The sequence below is a fragment of the Rhinolophus hipposideros genome (genome assembly GCF_964194185.1).
Source record: "Rhinolophus hipposideros genome assembly, chromosome: 24".
Lineage (NCBI taxonomy): Eukaryota > Metazoa > Chordata > Mammalia > Chiroptera > Rhinolophidae > Rhinolophus > Rhinolophus hipposideros.
This window is the reverse complement of record NC_138070.1, coordinates 23,108,950-23,133,026: the sequence shown is the minus strand read 5'-3', so window position 1 is coordinate 23,133,026 and position 24,077 is coordinate 23,108,950. Positions and strand designations below refer to the sequence as shown.

Here is a 24,077-nt window from a genome sequence, read left to right as displayed (position 1 = left end):
GATTTCCTCTTATTTGCAATTGTATTCCTGCGGCTTGGTACATAATAGGCTCTCGGATCTCTGAAACCAGTTTCATAATAAATGTTTGTGTAATTAGTGACTGATCAGTTATAATGTAAATTGTCTAGTGTCGAGGTTTGCACACCTGTGACTGTTTACTGTAAGTCTGCTTTATTAAAAGTGCTTGTTTGTCTCACTGACTTTGCTTTGTTTCTGCCTCACCTCTGTCCACCTGATCACTCCCCCAACCCAAAAATTCCTTGAGAAAAGAATGTTCTCCAGTTTTACAGTATTAGGAAGGGGAAAATGTAGACTAGTGACTGATAAAACTTAGTTCACTTAAACTTAGTTTTTTCTCTGAATCTTAGTTTCCATGTCATGCATAGAAAAATAATTCTAGACGCTTTACATTTGTGAATCTTACTATAAGAATATTAATTTTTTTATGTTTTTAATTTTGGTTTGTTTCATGTGAAAATTCTCAGACCAGATTTTTCCCAGAGGAAAAACAGTAGTTTTATAATGGTCAGTAGGAAAACAGAAATCACTATTTGGAAACTTTTATTCTACAATCTACTTTTCAGGGATGCAGCCAGAGCAGAAGGTGCACTTTTATATGTAGTGTATTGTAATACAGCATTCCTTCTACTTCACCTTAAGATCATAGCAATTTATGTAGTTATCCTGTCGCATTGGTTTTTAGAGAACTGGTTCTGCAGAAATATTTTTCTTTTTTTATATGTACTATTTGAACTTTTAAAATTCAGATATCTGAGTTGTAAGGTTGTTGCTGTTTGTGATATCTGAGAATAGAGAAAAGCTAAAGGGCTAAGAACTGATGACACCTTAATTTATAAGAGGAATGGCTGAACCATTCAGTGGCCTAGAAATTTATCATGAGCCCTAGGTAATGTTCTCCCAGCTGGATCAAAAAGCAGTTGCTAGTTTGTAAGAGTTCTAAAATGTGGCACAGCTCAATACACTGAGAACTTATAAACATGTTCTCTCAAGTATTTGATTATGTAGGATATCTCTTAGGTTATGGTCTTAATAGATGTAGAGTCTGCACAGGCAATCTGTGTAAATTATAGGAGCAAGGTGGTCACTATTCTTAATCAGTGCTTCCCAGCCCAGGCTGGATTTTCAAAACACCTAGCCCGTGCCCATAAATCAGAATCTCGAAGAGGTGAGGGTGGGACTTCGGCATTTCTTCCCAAAGAGTCACACGCAGCAGGGTTGAATCAATCTTTTAGATGTTAGTCATAATTCATAATTAAAGAAAAAGGTTGGTCTTTGAAGCCTTTTTTATGTGAGTAAGGGAGGCAGAACTCTAAGGAGTATACTGAGCTTGAGAGAACAGTTCATGAGCATGTGTCTTCTGGAGAGGCCCCTGGGAAGTCACTGAAAGGAGATGTGTACCCACAGCCTAGTACATGTTTGGTTTATATTACTATTACGTAGCCATCTTGTTTTGTGAAATGAGTTTTGGTATACTGAGACAAACAACAGTGGGCTCATTATGTGCTAAAATTGTTGTACACCTATGTAAAACTTTCTTTTTACAGTCTTGGGTAAGCTGTTAAATTTTGCCTTTTGGCAGACTTATGATCCTTGTGCTAGAAATAGATACTGGGCCAGTCATTTACCTTCTGACGTTTCTTATTTACAAAGTGAGGAAATTAACCACCTGCTCACCCAGGATGTGTAGGAAGGTGAGCCTTTGTGAGTGTGCCCACAACAGTGGGTGGTGAGGGACCAAATGTTAAATGAATTTGAATAGGGCTTCTTTGGAAAAACTGGTCATCACTATCTAACACATTCAAATGCTCAAAATCCCTAAACTGCACAAGATTTCCAGTACTTTTTGAGTTTATTGAGTTGAAAGAGTTATCAAGTCCTAGGAGGATCTTAGTCAATGTTCCTCCCCACCAGGTTCTTGGGCATTCTGGAACTGGGGCAAAAATCTGTGTGGAACAAGCCTTACAAACAAAGTAATACACATCCATGGCAGAAGAACCCCATACAAAAACTATAAATTAAAATTAAAGCCTTTCTGTTCAACCACTGGGTTTCTCTCCCCAGAAGAAACCACTATTAAGGAAACTACTATGTTTTTCAAGAAATGTTTAAAAGAACATTCTCTATAAATATTCTCCTGCCCTTTGCATTTGTAACTTACTACAGTTTGAAGATCTTTCTTTTAAGATCTCATACAGATCACAGCATCTGTTTGACAATTTTATTCATTAATATCTCCCTGGGTGGTAGTAGTTGGCACCCCGTCACCCAATCCTGTGTTTCTTTGCTTTCCCTTGATCTTCCTGGTTTTTTCCCACTTGCTGCTTCGCCAAATCTGCTGCTTTTATTCTCTTCTCCAACATTTTCTTATTCTTCTCTTGTTTGAGACCTGCTGGTCGCCTCTGTGCCAGAGAGAGATTACCATGAGTGTTGGCTGGCTACAGAAGGATGCCACAGAGCTGGGACAGCAAAGTTCAGTGACAAAATTAGAATCCAAACAGATCTCGACAGGCAGGAATCCAACTAGTTGACATTTAACAGGGATAAATATAAGGTCTTGTGCATTGGTTTTAAAATACAGAAAACCTGCAGTGGTGTAATTTGAGACAGGTTCTGTAAAGCACTATGCAAGTGTACTTTTTAAACTAACTTAGTCCTAGAATTTTAGGTAAGTTCTAGAAAAGACCTTAGTATCATCATAGGCCCTCATTTACAAATGTCCCTCTTTGAGCTAGGAAAAGCTTGCTGATAAGTTTAAAATATAAAATATATTTTCTTAAATGTATTTGCAGATGAACTAAATCTGACTGCCTAAAACAATTACCTCCTTTCTAGTTAATTATTTAACATACACATGCTGGGCACTGGGATAAGGCTGTGAATGAGCCTGGGAAAGAGGCAGATACAGAAGGAAAAAGGACTGGCATCTTCAAAGGCACAGAGGCGTGAAAACATGGGGATGTGCAGTGCAACTAGAATGTTCTGGCTCTGATACAGGCAATTGGTGTTTTCACCGACAGTCCTGTATAAACACAGCTGTAACCCTCGCAGGCAGACTGGGGCTCCTATGCCCCTTAAATATAGTGACCACAGTACTGTCAAATGAGCGATTTGTTTTTACGTTTTCCCGGGTGTCAGATTTGAATTTGGATTTGTTTAATTACAAGTCTTGAGAACAGAAAAAAAATTATTTGATAGTATTTCGTCTACTTTTGATTAACTCTTACAAAGGCTATTTTAAATATGTAGCTGGGTTACCTATCAGAATAATTATACAAGGAATAACTTTAACTAAACAGTCCTTAGTTTTTTCTACTAACTACTGAAAAATACTGGTTGGGGGCACATTATTTCTCTGGGACTCTGTAAAACTCAATGGTATTTGGTATTTTAGATGTAAAAGTTCTTTTTGTGGGATTGTCCTGTGTTTAGCATACCTGGCCCCAGCCCAGTAAATGCTAGTAGTGTTCTCTAGTTGTTGTGCAAATAAAATAAACCAGCATATTTGTGGGCAAATACTTTTCGACAAAGGAGCCAAGGAGAAAAGAAAGCCTCTTCAATAAATGATGCTGGGAAAATTGGAGAGCCACATGCAAAAGAATGAAACTGGACTTCTGTTTGTCCCCATACACAAAAATTAGCTCAAAGGGTGGACGGGTGGCTCAGTTGGTCAGAGCGCGAGCTCTGGGCAACAAGGCTCCCGGTTCAGTTCCTACATGGGCCAGCGGGCTGCACCCTCCGCAACTAGAATGAAGAAACAAGCTGCAGTTGAGCTCCCAGATGGCTCAGTTAGTTGGAGTGCGTGCTGTCAACCACAAGATTGCTGGTTCGACTCCCCCAAGGGATGGTGGGCTGCACCTCCTGTAACTAAGATTGAACAACAGCGACTGAACTTGGAGCTGAGTGGCCCCCTCCACAACTAAGATTGAAAGGACAACAACTTGACTTGGAGCTGATGGGTCCTGGGTAAAACACTGTTCCCCAATAAAGTCCTAAAAAAAAATGTTAACTCAAAATGGATCAAAGATCTAAATATACGACCTGAAACAATAAATTGCATAGAAGAAAAAATAGGTACTAAACTTATGGACCTTGGTCTTAAAGAGGATTTTATTAATTTAACCTGAAAGGCAAGGGAAGTAAAAGCAAAAATAAATGAATGGGACTATATCAAACTAAAAAGCTTCTGCACAACAAAATAAACTGTCAACAAAACAAAGAGGCCACCAAACAAATGGGAGAAGATACTTGCAAACAACACCTCTGATAAAGGGCTAATATCCAAAATATATGAAGAACTCATACAATTCAACAACACAAAAATAAACAATCAAATTTAAAAATGGGTGGAGGACCTGAACAGACACTTCTTCCAAGAAGACAAATGGCCAACAGATATATGAAAAGATGCTTAATTTCACTAGCTATTAGGGAAATGCAAACCCAAACCACAATGAGATACCACCTCACACCTATTAGAATGGCTATTATCAGCAAGACAAGAGCAAGTATTAGAGCGGTTGTGGAGAAAAAGGAACCCTTGTACACTGCTGGTGAATGTAAGTTGGTACAACCACTATGGAAAAGAGTATGGAGTTTCCTCAGAAAATTAATAAAATTACCATATGACCCAGCAGTCCCTCTTCTGTGTATCTACTTGAAAAATCTGAAAACATTCATTCATAAAGATATACACGTATGTGCCTTTATGTTTATTGCAGTATTATTCACGGTGGCCAAGACATGGAAACAACCAAAGTGTCTTTCAATAGATTAATGAATAAAGAAGATGTGGTATATATATGCAATGGAGTATTACTCTGCCATAAGAAAAGATGAAATACTGCCATTTGTCACAAAATGGATGGATACTGAGATTATCATGTTAAATGAAATAAGTCAGGCAGAAAAAGTCAAGACTCATATGACTTCATTCATATGTGGGATATAAAACTGAAAGCAACAAACAAGACAAACAAAAACTCAGACAACAGTAGAGTGGGTACCAGAGGGAAAGGCAGGTGGGGGGCGGTAGAAAAGGGTAAAGGGGGTCAAATATGTGGTGATGGAAGGAGACTTTGGGTGGTGAACACACAATGCAATATATAGATGATGTAATTACAGAATTGTACACTTGAAACCTGTATAATTTTATTAACCACTGTCACCCCAGTAAATTAAAAAGAATTTCCTGTCTGTTTCCAAAGACTGCAGGATTCCACCCCTGGCTGAGAAACCACTGTCTTCATTTCTTCTGCTTCTAATAAGCTCTAACTTATTTATGGATCCACTGTTCTCAGATGTTAAAACTCTGTCTTATGTTTGTGAGATACTTCTGTACATTTCATATACATGAATGTGTATATATGATCTCATGTGAGGAACTGTATTCATTTAAGAACCTACTGTACTCAGGAGATTGGGTACCAGTTCTGCAGGGGTACGTATTCTTGATGAGATTTGGAGTTGAAATCGCAATGTCTCCGTATTAACCCAACATTGATCTCCAAATTAAGAATAAAGTGACAGTTTAGAAAACCTAGGCCCACTTAAGTGTGTGACTCTGTCTAAAGATCTTCTAGTCCTATTCTACTAAAGCCTGAAAAATCTGGATCAGTTAAGGAGAACAAGAGTGGTTGCTTACCAACATCTGGCCAATTTTGTTTTATGTCCCCATTCACTGCAAAATTATTTTGACGCTAATTCCAGAATTTTTATTCTTAAATGCTTTCTCCAGAAGAGCTCTGTTGTTTTCCAATTCTATTATTGTGGAAAAATATGCATAACATGAAATTTACTGTCTTAACCATTTTTAAGGGTACAGTTCAGTGGTTTAAAGTACATTCATATTGTTGTGCAGCTATTACCACCATCCATCTCCAGAACTCTCTTCATCTTGTAAAAGTGAAATTCTATACCCATTAAACAATGACTCCCCCTTTCCCTCCCCCCAGCTCCTGGCAACCACCATTTTCCTTTCTGTCTCTATGAATATGACTACCCATATAAGTAGAATCAGACAGTATTTGTCTTTTTTTGTGGTTGTATTATATCATTTAGCATAATGTGCTCAAGGTTCATTCATGGTGTAGCATGTATCAGAATGTCCTTCCTTTTTAAGGCTGAATAATCTATTTTGTGTATATGCCACCTTTTGCTTATCCTTTCATCTGTTGATAAACACCAAGAGCTCTTTATTTTTAAAAATACTCTAATAACATCACACTTAAAAATCAATAATTTCTCAATATCAAATACCTTGTCAGTGTTAAATTTCTTTATATGTATCAAGTGTTTTATACGTTTGGTTTGTTTGAATCAGCATCCAAAGAATGCCCACACGTTGCATTTGATCAGTATTTTATATCTTGGAGCTTTTTGAGCAAATCTTTGATCCCGTTTTTTCATATTTAGCTCAAATGTAGTATTTTATTTGTTTTGTTTACATCTATTTAATTTTATAGTCCTTTCAAATCTACTAAGATTATGTTCTGATTATTACCCTAGTAAACTGGCAAATTAAAAAAGCAGACCCTTAGCAGATAATAAAAACATCCCTGTCTGTGGCTTCAACTAGAGTAATTGTTCAAAATATTGACTAGCAGGTGTTTAAGGTCAGAGCTCTGGGTCTAGCACTGGGGGACAGTGGCCCATACGGCCAGCACCCTTGCAGTATGGTTCAGCTGTACACCTGCTTATGTACAGGCTCATGTCATGCTTTTCCATCTCATTCCAAAAATCTTCTGTTTCATGTGTTGTTTGAGCTTTTATGTGCTTGGTGTTTCGATGGATTCAAAATGAGGAGACCCTGAATTTGACTCTAATAATAAACAAGCAATAAGGTATATGTTAATAACAAATACAAAGCAAAGCTCTATTTGCCATAAAAATGACATAGAGAAAAGTCTTGAGATTGGAGGGCAGCGGGTTACTGGATGTGGAAGTGACTTCCCGCTACCTTAGCAGAGCTAAGCCAAATGTTTTGCTGAGATGAGTTACTCTGCCACATTTGCTTGGCTTCAAAAAATGAGATTGGTTTGGCATGACTTCTTAGTGAGCCCATGTTGACTCCAGGTATTCGTGATTTTCTTTTCAAAGGGCTCGCAAATCATCTGATAGATAATGTAGAATCTCAAATGCAGCAGTCTTATTTTCTAGAATCCCACTGCCTTCTGTTTTAAATATTGTACTACTTAAGACATTGAGATCATTCCATTTTCTGGGATTTTCTTGCAGACAGTAAACAAAACTAATGTGTTCCACATTCTCCAGGAATTTATGATTTTAGACATTGTCCTGTAAGCCAGCAGGCGACTAAGGGAGAAGAGAACGTTGGGGTTTGAGTGTGGCTCCTGCTTGAGAAAGTGGGTAAGACTGGTTGGTTTTCTGGTGATTCTGTGGAATGGTTTCATGGGTTACTAAGTGTTGGTGGAGGTTGCCTGTGGGACTTCTGTTATTTATCATTCTTGGTTTATTGAAATATACTACCAGGAAGGTTATAATCAATAGATTAAATGTATTATAAATTGTCACCCTGAATATGAGAAATGGTTTAGACTCCTTCACGTCCTTTTATTATATCTACAATAGCTTTGTTCCCCTGGAACTCTCACTTCACTATATTTGTTTTGTCATAGCAATGATCTCAGTTTATAATAAACTTGTTGGTTTCCTTTCCTAGAAGGTGAGCTGGGGCAGAATCTTATCTGCCTTATTGTCCATTAGGCCAAAAACCTAGCACATAGTGGGTACTTGATATTTATTTGTTGAAAGAAAATCAGTTTGTGATTTTCCTAGCTAGATTCTTCACTTAATTTATTTTAATTTTAAAAATTTATATTGAGTCATTTCTGCCCAATTAACAATAACATAATATACAAGTGTGTGGATATTCTTTGTGATGGAGAAAGGGATGACAAACAGGCTGGAGTGACAAACAGGCAGGGTGTTTATAGAAAATCAAGATTTGTTATGAAAAGCTCAGTGTGTTTAAAATGCCCAGTGGTTGAATGTATTTTCCCTGAGTGTGTGTTATTGATTTTAGTCTTTAGCCCAACCTTATCACAGCCAGTGTATATATAATTAACTTTTTAAATCTTCCCTTTATTTATTTTTTGGTGTGGTAAAATATACCAAACATAAAATTTACCATTTTAGCCATTTCTAAGCGTACAGCAGTTAATGGCCTTAAGTACATTTACGTTGCTGTGCAACCATCACCATCTACAGAACTCTCTCATCTTCCCAAATTGAAACTCTGTCCCCATTAAATACTAACTCTCTATCCTCCCTTAATTTTGACCAAAAGGTTCAACTTTTTCATTGAAAAGTAGCTAAATCCACTAGAAAGAATATTATTTTTTGTGTGTCTTCTTACAAATTACAAGAGAATTACAAATAATCATGTATTTATTCAGACAACATAGATGGTCTCACATAAGCAGTGAAAAGTGGAGGTGTTCCCATGCCCTAGAAATAGCCAATGATAAGTCTGGTATGTAGTCTTCCAAACTTGGAAAAGTATAAAAATTATAAAATTGTGTTTTTCAGAGTTGCGAATAAAGATGACCTCTTCAGAGGAACTGAAAAGAGCAGTAGAAGTCGGGGGAAGTAGAGAACTGGGGAATGCCACGTTCTTAAGCAGAAACTGCCTTTCTGTCATATCAACATCTGGCCTACTACTTTTTACTTCTTTGTGGAAGAAGTCTTTAAAGCTCATTGTTTGTACCTCTGGATCTTGGGTACAATTAATATAAATTGAAGGTAGAAGGCCTAATGGTTGGATATTCCTTTAAAAGGGAGAAGACTTCTTTTTGACTTAATTTCAGCCTAAATTACTTTTTTTGCAGAAGTTCTTATCTCCTACAGGAGGTACCTTCCTTTACCTAATACTCTACGGTCAGAGTTTCTCTCTGGCAAGTCCCTGGAGTAGTACTCCAGAGCGGGAGAGCCTGGCCTGCCCTGGCCATGGCCGGAGACACTGGTACGCGTGCCCCTTCTGAGCACTGCCCGCTGTTAGCGTTATTTTCTGTCCTTTAAGCCGAGGCTGGAATGAGAAGGGACTTTTCTTGTGTTAATGGCATTATTAATGGGTAGGTTTTTGTTTTCATTTTTTAATGCTTTCACTACAATTATGAAGAAGTGTTTTGCTTTGTTGCTGTTATATATGTTTTGGTTTGTTTTGGTGGACTTACTTGGGTAGGTAATTACCGCTTAGTTCATCCCTTCTGTGTTAAAATGAAATACGAATTTCAAACAACTCAGGATCATAGTTCAGTGCTCAGGCTCCATTCACACTAGCTCCATCATTAGTGAACTTTGTGGCTTTGGAAAGATTTCTTAACCTGAAAGCCTTGTTTTGTACAAGTGTAAATTGTGCATAGCATAATCAGATAGGTGATCTATTTATCATCCTGCAGCCTGTTCCACTCAGCCATTAGAATATCCAATATGTGCTAGGCTCTGTACTACAAAAGACAAATAGGATACAATCCTCGCTTTTGAAGAGTTCATGTTTATAATGAGGGGAAAAACAATAGAATAAAGAATTATACTAGCAGAATGAATTATACTAACGGCCTCGTTTACGCTCCTTCCGAGGGGAATTGGTTATTTTTAACAAGTGATCTCTGATCTCTGTTGCAAGTGTAAACCTATACAAGGTAACAGATGTTAAAGGTTCAACTCAATGCAGTTGGTTTTGGATTGAGCAAAATAATGTTTAGAAATAAAGGTACCTTGTAGGTAGGCTGGTGTAGGGGAATTTTGTAGAAATAAACATGGTTCCTCATAGAGGCGATATAAATTTCTTGAGTGTGTGTTTTCCCAGACTTTTTCATTGAAGCTTACCTCATTAATAGGTCTTAATTGAAGCCAGGTACTATGTACAAAATGGGCTTTGGAGAAAGGTGCTTGATTCCAGCTTACACAAGCAGAAGCAATCCATACAAAGATATATCAGACCTGTTGACTTTTTATTAACCTTGGACTTACCAAGAAGTATTCAAACTGACTTAGAAATTCATTTATATCATATTTAGACAGACTTTATGATATGTAAGGAAATATTTTAAGCAAAAACTCTTGTCTGGTTCTTTGTTATTGCCTGTTTTTGGAGAAGCCAGTTTTGTGTTTCCTTGTTTCCACACTCTGTCCGCACCTTCACCCTCCAAGACCTCCTTCTTGCTGAGGCGCTTCTCAGCTGTGGGCTTATCTGTGAGGTGTTCTTTTGTAGGATCTGCCACCCCCTCCCAGCTGGTCTCTTCCTGCCTGTATCACTCAAGGCATCCTTACTTCTCTCTGGTATTATCTTTATTTTTGTGATAAGAATTTATCAGCCCTGAGGGATTGTAAGTTCCTTGGGAACTGACTCACAGCCCACTGTGGATGCATTGTCTGTACCTGTTAAAAATACAGAAAGGCACATCAGCAACTGCCTTCAATATTCACTTACTGTTAATTTCTTTTCTAAAATTGTTTAAATTTTTCTCCTTCTTCTGCTAGACTTTGCTAAATAATGGGTTAGATCTAATATATATCTGAAAGGAAAAACTTACTGTAAACAAATGTTTCTTTTCTGTTTAGCTCCAAAGCCTGGGAATTAATCCAGCCAACATTGGATTCAGCACACTGACCATGGAATCTGACAAGTTTATATGTGTCCGAGAGAGAGTTGGTGAGCAGGTGCAGGTCGTGATTATTGACCTGAGCAATCCAATGGCGCCGATCAGACGGCCCATCTCCGCAGAAAGTGCGATCATGAACCCAGCCTCTAAAGTGATAGCTCTGAAAGGTAAGCCTGACAGTCTTTTTAGAAAGGAATTTCAAATCACTTTACATGCTTTGTTACTTTAAATATTGGACAAGGGTCTGTAAACTTACAGAAAAGTATCAATATTATTAAACTTAATTCCAAACATTTTAACAAAAGCTAAAATTAATACTCTACCTGACAGACCAGCAAACTGCCTGTTTTTATATAACTCTAGCATCTAAGGATGGTTTTTATATTTTTAAAGAGTCATAAAAACAGAAGAGGCAAATAATGTGACAGAGATTTTATATGTCCTTTTATAGAAAAAGTTTGCTGACTGCTTGCATTACTGGCCCGAGTATGATATTCCTATTTTTATTGTGAAACATTTCCCGTTGAGTATTCATGTGTGTTTTTTACAAACATTATCTTTTCCCCTTTATTTTTAGAGATAGATTGAGTGTAGGCTAATGTAGTGCCAGCCTAGCTGTTCTTGACTCAGATGGGGAAGGGAGAGGTGGTGGAATGGCGCCCCATTGTGGTGACATACTGTTCACCTTGCGAACTTGAATCTGACCTGAGGTTGATTCCCTCAGGAGATTAGTCCTTTTTTTAAATTTTTCTTTTTGTGAGGCTAAGTATTTTGTGCATCATGTAAAACAAGTTATTTTTAACCAATCTAAGGACAACTTGACAATTTTCAAGCTAGAGGAAATTTCCTCTGTGACCCCAGGCTTTTCGAAACTAAAAGTTACCCAATCCTATAGTTTAACTTCTGGTTCAGTCATTTTTTCTTTCTTTAACTACTTGATTCAGGAAAATTTACATGCCATAAAATCCACCATTCTGAGTGTAGAATTCAATGATTTTTAGTAAATTTATCAAGTTGTGAAACCATCACCAACTCTCTGGTTTTAGAACATTTCTACTACCCCAAAAAGTTCCTTTATTCATGTTTGCAATCATGCCCCCACTCCCACCACTAGCCCTAGGCAGCTACTAATATTTTTTTGGCCTCTATAGATTTGCTTTTTCTGGACAATTCAAATAAACGGAATCATACAATATATAGTCTTTTACTTTTGAGTTTTTTCATGTAGCATAGTGTTTGAGGTTCATCCACATTGTAGCTTGTATCAGTAGTTACTTCCTTTTTATTGTTTTTTTGTTTGTTTTTTAATTCCTTTTTATTGTTGAGTAACATTCCATTATATGGCTCTACGACTATCACATTTTGTTTCTCCATTCACCAGTTGATGGACATTGGGATTAGTTCCAGTTTTTGGCTCTTATGAATAAGGCTGCTTTGAACACTTGCCTCTATAAGCTTTTGTATGGATATGTATTTTCGTTTTGGGGGAGTAAATACCTAGGAGTGGAATTGCTGGATCATATGGTAAATCTGTTTAACTTTTTAGGACACTACCAAACTTTTCCAAAGTGGCTGTACCATTTTACATTCCCACCAGTAACGTTTAAGGATTCCGATTTTTCCACCTCCACTTAACGTTGTCATCACTTGATATTATTACACCAATTCCAGTGGTTATATACTAGTATCTCATTGTGATTTTAATTGTATTTCTCTAATGCCTAATGGTCTAGATCTGGGTTAGGTATCTTTGCATTTACTTATTAGCCATTCATATATCTTTTTGGAGACATGTCTATTTAAATTTGTTGTTCATGTCTTAATTGGCTTATTTGTCTTATGGAATTTTAAGAGTTCTTTATATATTCTGGATATAAATCATTTATCAGTTATGTGATTTACATATATTTTCTCCCAGTTAGTAGCTTATGTTTTTATTTTCCTAATGGTATCTTTTGAAGGGCAAAAAAAAATTTAATTTTGATTAAGTCCAATTTGTCAATTTTGTTCTTTAATGGCTCATTCTTTTGGAGTCCTATCTAAGAGCACTTAGCCTAACCCAAGGTCATGCCAATTTTCTATATTTTCTTCCAGTGGTTTTATAGTTTTAATTCTCACATTTAGGTCTGTGGTCCATTTTGAATTAATTTTTGTGTATAATGTGAGGTAAGGGCAGGTTTTTTCTCTCTTTCTTTATATTTTTCTTGCTTTATTTCTCTCTTTGTCTCTCTCTCTCTCTCTCTCTCTCTCTCTCTCTCTCTCTCTCTCTCTCTCCCTCCCTCCCTCCTTCCCTCCCTCTCTCCTCTCTCTTTCTTTTGAAACTATTTTAAACAAGGTCATTTAGATTTCCACATACATTTTAGGATCAATTTGTCAATTTCTACAAAAAGACTATTGGAATTTTGGTAGGGATTGTATTGAATTTATCAATCAATTTGGTAAGAATTTCCATCTTGCCGTTATTGAGTCTTCTAGTTATTCAACATGGAATGTCTTTCCATTTATTGAATTCTTTAATTTGTTTCAGTGATGTTTTATACTTTCAATGTACAAGTCCTGAACTTCTTTTGTTAAATTTATTCCCAAGTCTTTTATTATATTTTGATATTATTATGTACAGAATTGTTTTATTGATTTCATTTTTGGATTCTTTGTTGCCAGTATATAGAAATATAATTGGTTTTTATATATTTGTATCCTATACACTTGCTAAACTTACTAATTTTTAGACTTTTTCATGGATTTTTTATATACTGTATGTCATGGATATCTGCATATACACAGTTTTACATTTTTTCTAATCTGTATTGTTTGCTTCAACATTGCATTGGCTAGAATATCTAGTATGTTGTTGAATAGAAGTGGCCAGAATGGACATCTTGACTTGTTTCTGATCTTAAGGGAAAGAATTTCGTCCTTCACCATTGAATGGGATGTTAGCTGTGGGTTTGGGGTAGATGAATTACTAAGTTGAGTAAGTTCCCTTATATTTCTATTTTGTTTAGAATTTTTATCATGAAAAGGTGTCGGATTTTGTCAAATGCTTTTTCTGCATTTATTGAGACTATCACGTGGTTTTTATCTTTTTAAACATAATACATTGCATGAGCTGATTTTTGGATATGAAACTAAGCTTACATTTCTGGGATGAATCCTTCTTGGACATGAGTATAATTGTTTTTCTATGTTGTTGGATTTAGTTCACTAATATTTAAAGAAGTTGTCTAATTTTTATGATATGGTTTCTTTCTTGTGATGTGTTTGACTTTGTAAGTAGATTAATAGAATATTAATAGAATGAGGTGGGAAGTGGTCTTATAAAATGAGGTAGGAAGTGGTCTTCTATTTTCTGAAAGAGTTTGTGAAAGATTTTTTATTTCTATCTTCTTTTTGTATTTCATAGAATTCAGCAGTGAAAGCCTCCTGGGCTTGGACTTTTCTTTGTGGGAAGATTTTGAATTAACGAATTCAGTGTCTTTACATGCTATGAATCTGTTCATATTTTCTGTTTCTTGTTGTGTCAGTTTCAGTAATTTACCTTTCTAGGACTTTATCCAAGTCATATAAGTCTTCTAACATGTTGGCATAAAATTGTTCATAATATTCACCCATAAGCCTTTTAATTTCTTTAGGGTCACCAGTGTTGTCCTCTTTTCCATTCCTGATTTTGGTAATTTGTATCTTCTCTTTTATTTGTGATCAGTCTAATTAAGGTTTGTAAATTTCTTTGATTGTTTCAAAAAGCCAACTTTTTGTTTCATTTATTTTTCTCTATTATTTTTCTGTTATTTTCCTTGTTTTTTGCTTGACTCGATTTATATGTTTTTGTTGCTTTGGGTTTGGTATGCTCTTATTTTTCTAGTTTCTTAAGGCAGAAATGGACAGTTCTTAGAAATATGTAACGTTCATAGACTGAATCACGAAGAACTAAATCTAAATGGACCAATCAATAGTAAGGAAATTGAAATAATCGTCAAAAACCTCCCAAAAAATAAAAGTCCAGGACCAGATGGCTTCATTCAAAGATGAATGAACATTCAAAGATGATTTGATCTTTGAATTGAATGATTTAATACCTGTCCTCTCAAACCCTTCCAAAAAATTGAAGTAGAGGCAGTACTTCCCAACTCATTTTATGAGGCCACATTACCTTAATACCAAAATCTGGTAAGGATAACAAAAAAAGAAAACTACAGACCACTATATCTGATAAATACAGATGCAGAAACCCTAAACAAACTACTAGCAAATTGAATACATTAAAGAGATTATACATCAAGTGCTCGCTTCGGCAGCACATGTACTAAAAAAGATTATACATCATAATCAAGGGGGGTTCATTCCAGGAGCACAAGGATGGTTCAGCATACACAAAGCAGTCAATGTGATATACCACATAAAGTAAAGGGTAAAATTCTTATGATCATATAAATAAATGCAGAAAAAGCATTTGACAAGATACAGCATTCATTTATGATTAAAACACTTATTAAAATGGGTATAGAAGGAAAGTACCTCAACATAATAAAGGCCATATGTGACAAACCCCCAGCCTCAGCTAAAAAGCTTTTCTTCTAAGATCAGGAACAAGACAAGGATGCTTTCTCTCACCACTGTTACTCAACATAGTGTTGGAAGTCCTAACCAGAGCAGTCAGTCAGTAGAAAGAAGTAAAAGTCATCCACATTGGAAATGAAGAAGTCAAATTGTCACTTTTTGCAGATGACATGATTCTTTATATAGAAAACCCTAAAGGCTCCACCAAAGAACTATTAGAAAAAATAAACAAATACAGTAAAGTTGCAGGGTACAAAATCAATGTACAAAAATCCATTGCGTTCCTATATATTAATAATGACATTTCAGAAAAAGAAATGAAAAAAATTCCTTTTGCAACAAAAAGAGTAAAATACCTAGGAATAAACTTACCAAAGGATGTTAAGGATGTATACACTGAAAACTACAAGACATTATTAAAAGAAATTGAAGACACAAAGAAATGGAAAGATATTCTGTGTTCATGGATTGGAAGAATCTACAGAGTTAAAATGGCCATATTACCCAAAGCAATATACAGATTTAATGCCATCCCTTGGAATCAAAATCCCATGGGCATTTTTTTAAAGAAATAGAACAAAAAAATCATCATATTTTTTGTATGGAATCACAAAAGACCCCACATAGTCAAAGCAATCCAAAGAAAAAAGAACAAAGCCAGAGGTATCACACTTCCTGACTTCAAATTATTCTACAAAGTGACAATAATCAAAACAGCATGGTATTGGCATTAAAAAACAGACACACAGACCCATAATGGACAGAATTGAGAGCCTAGAAATAAGCCCACATATATGTGGGCAAACAGTTTTCGACAATGGAGCCAAAAGCATACAATGAGAAAAAGACAGCGTCTTCAGTAAATGGTGCTGGGAAAATTGGAAAGCCACGTGTAAAAGAATGAAACTAGACTGCTGTTTGTCACCATACACACAAATTAACTCAAAATAGATCAAAGACGTACATATAAGACCTGAAACAAATTGCATAGAAGAAAACATAGGTACTAAACTTATGGAACTTGATGTTAGAGGGGTTTTTATGAATTTGATCTCAAAGGCAAGGGAAATAAAAGCAAAAATAAATGAATGGGACTATATCAAACCAAAAATCTTATGCAAGGGGTGGTTAGCTCAGTTGGTTCGAGCTGACCAAGTTGGTGGTACTGATAAAAATCCTCTGCAAAGCAAAAGAAACCTTTGGCAAAACAAAGAGGCAGCCAATCAAATGGGAAAAGGTATTTGCAAACAACACCTCCGATAAAGGGCTAATACTCAAAATATATAAAGAACTCATACAACTCAACAACAACAAAAATAAACAGCCCAATTGAAAAATGGGCAGAGAACCTGAACAGGTACTTCTCCCAAGAAGACAAACAAATAGCCAACAGATATATGAAAAAATGCTTAACTTCATTAGCTATTAGGGAAATGCAAATCAAAACAACAATGAGATACCACCTCACACCTGTTAGAATGGCTATCATCAACAAGACAATAGCAAGTGTTGGAAAGGTTGCGGAGAAAAAGGAACCCTCATACACTCTTGGTGGAAATGTAAACTGGACAGCCACTATGGAAAACAGTATGGAGGTGCCTCAAAAAATTAAGAATAGAATTACCCTATGACCCAGCAATCCCTCTTCTGGTTATCTACCAAAAAAAAATTGTCTGAAAACATTTATTCGTAAAGATATATATACCCCTATGTTCATTGCAGTATTATTCACAGTGACCAAGACATGGAAACAACCAAAGTGTCCTTCAGTAGATGATTGGATAAATAAGATGTGGTACATGTATGCAATGGATTGTTACTCAGCCATAAGAAAAGATGAAATACTGCCATTTGTGACAACATGGATGGATCTTGAGATTATCATGCTAAGCGAAATAACGTCAGACAGAAAAAGTCAAGAACCATATGATTTCACTCATGTAGGATATAAAACTGAAAGCAACAAACAAACAAGATGTACAAGCAAAAACTTATAGACACAGATAACAATTTAGTGGTTACCAGAGGGAGAGAGGGGAGGGGAGAGGTAGAGAAGAGTAAAGGGGGGGGTCAATTATATGATTACAGAAGATTTGACTTTGCGTGGTAAACAGTGCAATATACAGATGATGTATTATCAGATCGAACACTTGAAACCTATATAATTTAACCAATGTCACCCCATTAAATTTAATTTAAAAATAATAATGAAAATAATTTTAAAAGAAAAATGTCTGGAACTATTTCTACAGGAATTCTCTGATCTCACATCATCTTCTCTTCTTTCCCACCACCTACTCTATGCCATAGGACCCCACTAGATGCACATGGCAATATACCAAGACTATTATTTTAAAAAAGAAAAACAAGATTAACTTCTGCTGTTAAAGAAAGATAAAAGATTTGGAAGCTCCTTTCATATTTTTTAAATTTTATGTATGCCTGGAATCTACTCCACCACTACCTCCAAGATTCTGATGAATCTTTCCTTTTCTTGCCTTGTTGCAGCAGTAGGGAGGATGTTAGAGACATTCTGGCAGTGGGGAAGGTTGGCTTTGGACAATTCTGACATAACTCTCACGTGGGCAAAGGCATATATAGGGATTACAGGTGAGGGTAAAAGGTAGCACATGTCCTTTGAAAAATCAACGCAGGTTAGTTTGCCTGTGGGAGTTAGATATTTCCTTTTTAATGCCCTCACATCACTTTGAAATAACTCTATTTTAGTGTTTATCATAATGTATCATTGTCTCTCCCTCTCTAGATTAAAATCCTCAAAGATACAACTGTATCTTACACATTGTTCTATCCATGGTTCCTGGCATGCTGCCTTTAACATAGTGTATGTTTTCATAGATATGTATAGGATGAATGTTTCTAATAAAACTTTAGAAAGGCTATTATAGAAGTTTTTATAAATAAAAGAAATTGTGCAGTGAAATGAATTTATTGAAACAGTAACATTGGTTAACAACACATTTTTAAAAATTTTTATTGGGGACTATTGGGGAACAGTGTGTTTTCCCAGGACCCATCAGCTACATGTCAAGTCGTTGTTTTCAGTCTAGTTGTGGGGGGCGAAGCTCAGCTCCAGGTCAAGTCATTGTCTTCAATCTAGTTGTGGAGGGCAGAGCTCTTGTGGAGGGCACAGCTCACAGTGGCCCATGTGGGGATCGAACTGGCGACCTTGTTGTTAAAAACACTGATCTCTAACCAGCTGAGCTATCCAGCCGACCAATAAAGACCGTTTTACTTCTCTTTTTGGTCTTTATGCCTTTTACTTTTCTTGCCTTACTGCATTGGCTAGGATATCCAGTACAATGCCAAATAGAAGTGGTCAGAGAAATAATCCTTGCCTTGGTCCTGACCTTAGGTCCAGGATCTTAGGTCCTGATCTTAGGTCCTGATCTTAGGGGAAAGCAGTATTTCACTTTAACTCTAAGGTTTGTATAGATGCCAAGATCAGAACTCAGCTTTTTATCAAAGATGGAAACAATATGAGTCTCTTCCTAGATGATTAATGTCAAAGCCTTTTGTCTACTAGGCACTAGCCACATGAGACTGTTTAAATTTAAATAAAGTTAAATAAAAGTAAAAATTCAATTCCTGAAATGTATCTTAATGGATGCATTTCAAATGCTTAAAAGTCACATGTAGCTAGTGTCTACTGTAATGAACAGTGCAAATACAGACCATTTCCAGCATTGTAGAAAATTCTATTTGACAGCATTGATCTAGAACTTTAGACAAATAACCCTGTTATGTGGAGAAGTTAGTTTAATTTGGAGGGATGGTTGTATTCTTTTCTGAAAGTTGGAGACACCAAACAGTGGAAGAATGTCTTATGTTTTTGCTGACTTATCCAGAAAATTTTTTTTATTTCTTTTATTCATTTCAGGTGTACAAGACAGTGTAATAGTTAGACATTTGCACCCCTCACAAAGCAGAAAAGTATTTTAAAACTGGAAGAAACCAATCTAAAACTGATTCTCTTGATAATTGCTTCAATAGAACTAATTTCTGATTTTATTCATATAGCCTGTAAACACTCACATACTTTTACGTTCTTCTAAAGAAGGACCTAATGCATAGGAAGCTCTTCTCTATATTTAGACATCAAAATATGGTTAATTACTACTTAGGCAGCATTTTTTACCCTCTTGATCAGATTAGCTATAAGTAGTAAAATTTAAAGTAATAATGAAAGGATTCAGAATTAAGAGAGTAAGAATTTGTCTTGCAGCTTTTAAATTTATCTTTCTCTAATCTTCATCACATCAAATACTAGCTGGGAAGACGCTTCAAATCTTTAATATTGAGATGAAGAGTAAAATGAAGTCTCATACGATGGCAGAAGAGGTGATTTTCTGGAAATGGGTCTCTGTGAATACTGTTGCTCTGGTAACTGAGACCACCGTCTACCACTGGAGCATGGAAGGTGACTCCCAACCCGTGAAGATGTTTGAGCGACATGCCAGTCTGGCAGGGTGCCAGATAATCCATTACCGAACTGATGAGAACCAGAAGTGGCTGCTGCTCATTGGCATCTCAGCTCAGGTAAGCTTTTGTCTGCCTTCAGGGCTGGTCTGACGGAGCAGAGGCCTAACATTAGAGTTGGTATGGGTTGTAAGGCAGAAAACATAGGCCAGGACTGAAAGAAATAGAGGTTACAAAGAAATCCAAACTTTTAATCATAGAAGAATTTTAATTCAACTTTGGCCCATTAACTGCTATATTCCATCAGGTTACTGATATTCATTTTAGAAACTATTTCTAACACAGTTTTGAGAAGTGAGGAATTTTGTAGAGCCACTTAGAACCCATAGGATTAGGGAAGTAGTTTTGGAGCTCTATTTTAAGGGCTTTAATGGAATGTTACTGATTCATGTCCTTTAATAATGAAAGCAGTAATTTTCTGCCATGCTTCCTTTTTTCATTTCTGGTGGGTAATCCAGTCACCAGGTACTTGAGGACTACAGGATGTTTGGCCTTAGATCTTTGTTAACTGATCCTGGCTGTTGAATGGTTTTTCCATAGCCTATTGGGGAAGGTGTGACTGCCAGATTCTAGTACTTAGAGAATTGTCAAATGTTTGAAAAGAATACCTTAAGTCAGGAAGAGTCCACAATAGAGGGGGCCTCTAAATTGCATTATGCCAGCTATAAAAATAAACTTTGGAAGGAAATTGTGCAAAGCAGTGGAAATGGAAGAGAATGGCTCTTTCTGGGTGTCTGGTACCTGTAGAATGCATAAGAGGCAGGTAGGGGTAAGACTGAGCCGCGGGCTCTGTTCTGCAGGCAATGGGAGTTCTGCAGCAGATTTTAAAGTGAGAATGATACAATTCATTTTGCTTCTCAGCAGTGTGGTGGGGTAGAAATAATGCTATCAGTGATGTTGAAGATGGACCACCATCTTCAGGCTGGGGGGCTGGTTGACAGTTGCGCCCCCTGCAACTAAGATTGAACACGGCACCTTGAGCTGAGCTGCCCCTGAGCTCCCAACGGCTTAGTTGGTTGGAGCACATCCTCTCAAGGAATAAAGCCATATAGTGTGTTCTGGAGTAAAGACATGTATGAGAAAAGTGAAGCATGAGCAAAGATGGAAGGAGTACTTCTCTCTACTTTGGGAGTCTCTCACACTCTGTAACGCCCAGGAGAAGTGAACCGTATGTGATTTAGATGGAGGCAGTGGCATTGGAGAGGAAGAGAAGAGGCAAGACTTCAGATTTAGAGGTGAAATAGCTAGAACTTGGTGATGGACTGCATCTGTCCGGGACAGGAGAGTTAGACGGTAATGGCATTTGTCTCAGGATGGGACGTAGATGAGGGAGAGTTGAAGTCAGCTTCTGTAATGTACCAACAAGTTTGTCTTCCCAGGTCATCTGGAAATTCTTTAATGTAATTGAAGGGACATGTTAGAGTCACAGAGCCTTTCAGTGACAGGCCCAAAGCTTCCATTTAGCCCTAGTTATTTCTTATTTGTCGGGGCTGAGGGTTAAGTTTGAGTGGCAGTGTATTTGCAGGAAACCTCACGTCAAATTGGGACAATGGACATTGAAAGAACATTGTAATGATATCACCCATAACAGAGCTTGTTTGGGTCTGATTGCCAAGGCTTACATGAAAGAAATAATTTTATACCCAGGACATTTTCTGTGCTATATCATCTCTTATCACCTCTTTCCTGTCTACCTTTGGCTTCCCTCTGAAAGGATGAATGCTGCTGGCCTTTGTGGTAGGCCGAGGTTACAGACAGTTCAGGTGTTGCTAATGGAAATGAGGACGGGAATGTTTGTGATGTGAGGGGGAGGAGTCTTTAGTATGCTGACAAAACCTGTGAGGGTCACCAACACAGGTCAAATCTCTGTGCCAGATGTTAAAATGGTGAGTTTTCAAGGTAGTGTGGGCGTGAAAAGCAGGAATTGATGCACTCTATCTTTGTGAAGCCCCCAGGGAAACTGGAAGAGCATTCTCTCACAGCCTGTCAAGATTCAGTGGGAAAGCTAAGCTTGTTTGAGCCTTTATGTTGCCTTTGGAAAGAGATCTCTAAAGTTACAGGACCCTCAACCAAAAAAGGAAATTACTCACAGTATAGTCTTTATCACTCTTCCCTTTATTGCCCAGAAAACTTTTTGCTTTTGAGGTCCCTATTTATTCTGCGAAGCTGGATCTTTGTTCTGAATCTGCTCTGGAAATGTGTTTGTTCCCCCAGAAATGAAGATGTCTGAGAGGATGAACAGAAATACAGCTTTAAGCTGATACTCATAAAACTAGACTGGAGTTAATTCATTCCACATTTATTGCCTGCCTCTAATACTTTTCTTGAAAATCTTTTGCTCCAGTTTTATTAGAGCACTTACAACAACCCATGATCAAAAAGTACGGTGAATGTTTAAATATAAAACAAATTATTACAGGGGTGGGCCCGGTGGCTTAGGTGGTTAGAGCTCCATGCTCCTAACTCTGAAGGCTGCCGGTTTGATTCCCACATGGGCCAGTGGGCTCTCAACCACAAGTTTGCCGGTTCAACTCCTCAAGTCCCACAAGGGATGGTGGGCTCTGTCCCCTGCAACTAAGATTGAACATGGCACCTTGAGATGAGCTGCCTCCCGGATGGCTCAGTTGGTTGGAGCATGGGCTCTCAACCACAAGGTTGCCCGTTCAATCCCTCGAGTCCCACAAGGGATGATGGGCTGCGCCCCCTGCAACTAAGATTGAACACGGCACCTTGAGCTGAGCTGCCCCTGAGCTCCCAACGGCTTAGTTGGTTGGAGCACATCCTCTCAACCACAAGGTTGCTGGTTCAACTCCCGCAAGGGATGGTGGGCTGCGCCCCCTGCAACTAGCAACGGCAACTGGACCAGGAGCTGAGCTGCGCCCTCCACAACTAAGACTGAAAGGACAACAACTTGAAGATGAACGGCACCCTCCACAACTAAGATTGAAAGGACAACAACTTGACTTGGAAAAAAGTCCTGGAAGTACACACTATTCAATCTTAGTTGCAGGGGGCGCAGCCCACCATCCCTTGAGGGAGTTGAACTGGCAACCTTGTGGTTGAGAGCCCATGCTCCAACCAACTGAGCCATCCAGGAGGCAGCTCAGCTCAAGGTGCCGTGTTCAATCTTAGTTGCAGGGGACAGAGCCCACCATCCCTTGTGGGACTTGAGGAGTTGAACCGGCAAACTTGTGGTTGAGAGCCCACTGGCCCATGTGGGAATAGAACCGGCAGCCTTCGGAGTTAGGAGCATGGAGCTCTAACCGCCTGAGCCACCCGGCCTGCCCCTCACTGGTTTTTATTAAATGCATTTTTGCTATTTATAAATTTCAGAAAACAAATTTTCAAAATTAGCACATAGTCATCCTCCTGATTTAACTACTCTTAACACTTTGGAGTTTTTCTTCCCAAGACTTACTTTTTGTGAATGTGTGTGAGGGTGTGTGTGCACGTGCGCATATATATGTACACATTCTGTGAATATAAATACACATATTCACATATATACACACACACATATACCTGTGTGTATACACACACACACACAGACACACACACACATATATACCTGTGTGTACACACACACACACACACACAATACTTAAATTGGAATCTTCTTACTATTTCTTACTACTTTGTAGTCTTATTTTTTCCCATCTGGGAGTGTTTTATGGCCATGTTTCCACATCAAATTCAGTTATATCATGCCTTTAAATAGCTATAGGCTTATTTTTTTTAAGATACTATCTTTTTTTTTCTTAAAGATTTTATTAGGGAAGGGGAACAGGACTTTATTGGGGAACAGTGTGTGCTTCCGGCCTTTTTTCCAAGTTAACTTGTTGTCCTTTCAATCTTAGTTGTGGAGGGTGCCGTTCAGCTTCAAGTTGTTGTCCTTTCAGTCTTAGTTGTGGAGGGCGCAGCTCAGCTCCAGGTCCAGTTGCTGTTTTCTAGTTGCAGGGGGCACAGCCCACCATCCCTTGCAGGGGGTCGAACCAGCAACCTTGTGGTTGAGAGGATGTGCTCCAACCAACTGAGCCATCCGGAAGCTCAGCAGCAGCTCAGCTCAAGGTGCTGTGTTCAATCTTAGTTGCAAGGGACTCTGCCCACCATCCCTTGCGGGAGTCGAGGAATTGAACTGGCAGCCTTGTGGTTGAGAGCCCACTGGCCCATGTGGGAATCGAACCGGCAGCCTTCGGAGTTAGGAGCATGGAGCTCTAACCACCTGAGCCACCGGGCCAGCCCTTATTTTTTATTGAGATATAATTGACATATAACATTCTTATTTTCCTTCACCTTCCCCCCACCTTTTTAATTTCTCAATTACAGTTGACATTCAGTATTATTCTGTATTAATTTCAGGTGTACAACATAGTGGTTAGA

At 37.7% G+C, this 24,077-nt stretch overlaps 1 protein-coding gene across 4 annotated transcripts in view; it reads left to right on the top strand.

Annotated features, from left to right (window-relative positions):
* CLTCL1 (clathrin heavy chain like 1) overlaps positions 1-24,077 on the top strand; it is an 85,603-nt gene that overhangs the window by 3,886 nt on the left and 57,640 nt on the right. For all 4 annotated transcript variants that reach the window (XM_081037868.1, XM_081037865.1, XM_081037867.1 and 1 more), the window contains exons 2-3: positions 10,603-10,810; positions 19,489-19,757. In XM_081037868.1, the coding sequence (XP_080893994.1) occupies positions 10,603-10,810; positions 19,489-19,757 (477 nt within the window). The remainder of the gene's footprint in view (positions 1-10,602; positions 10,811-19,488; positions 19,758-24,077) is intronic.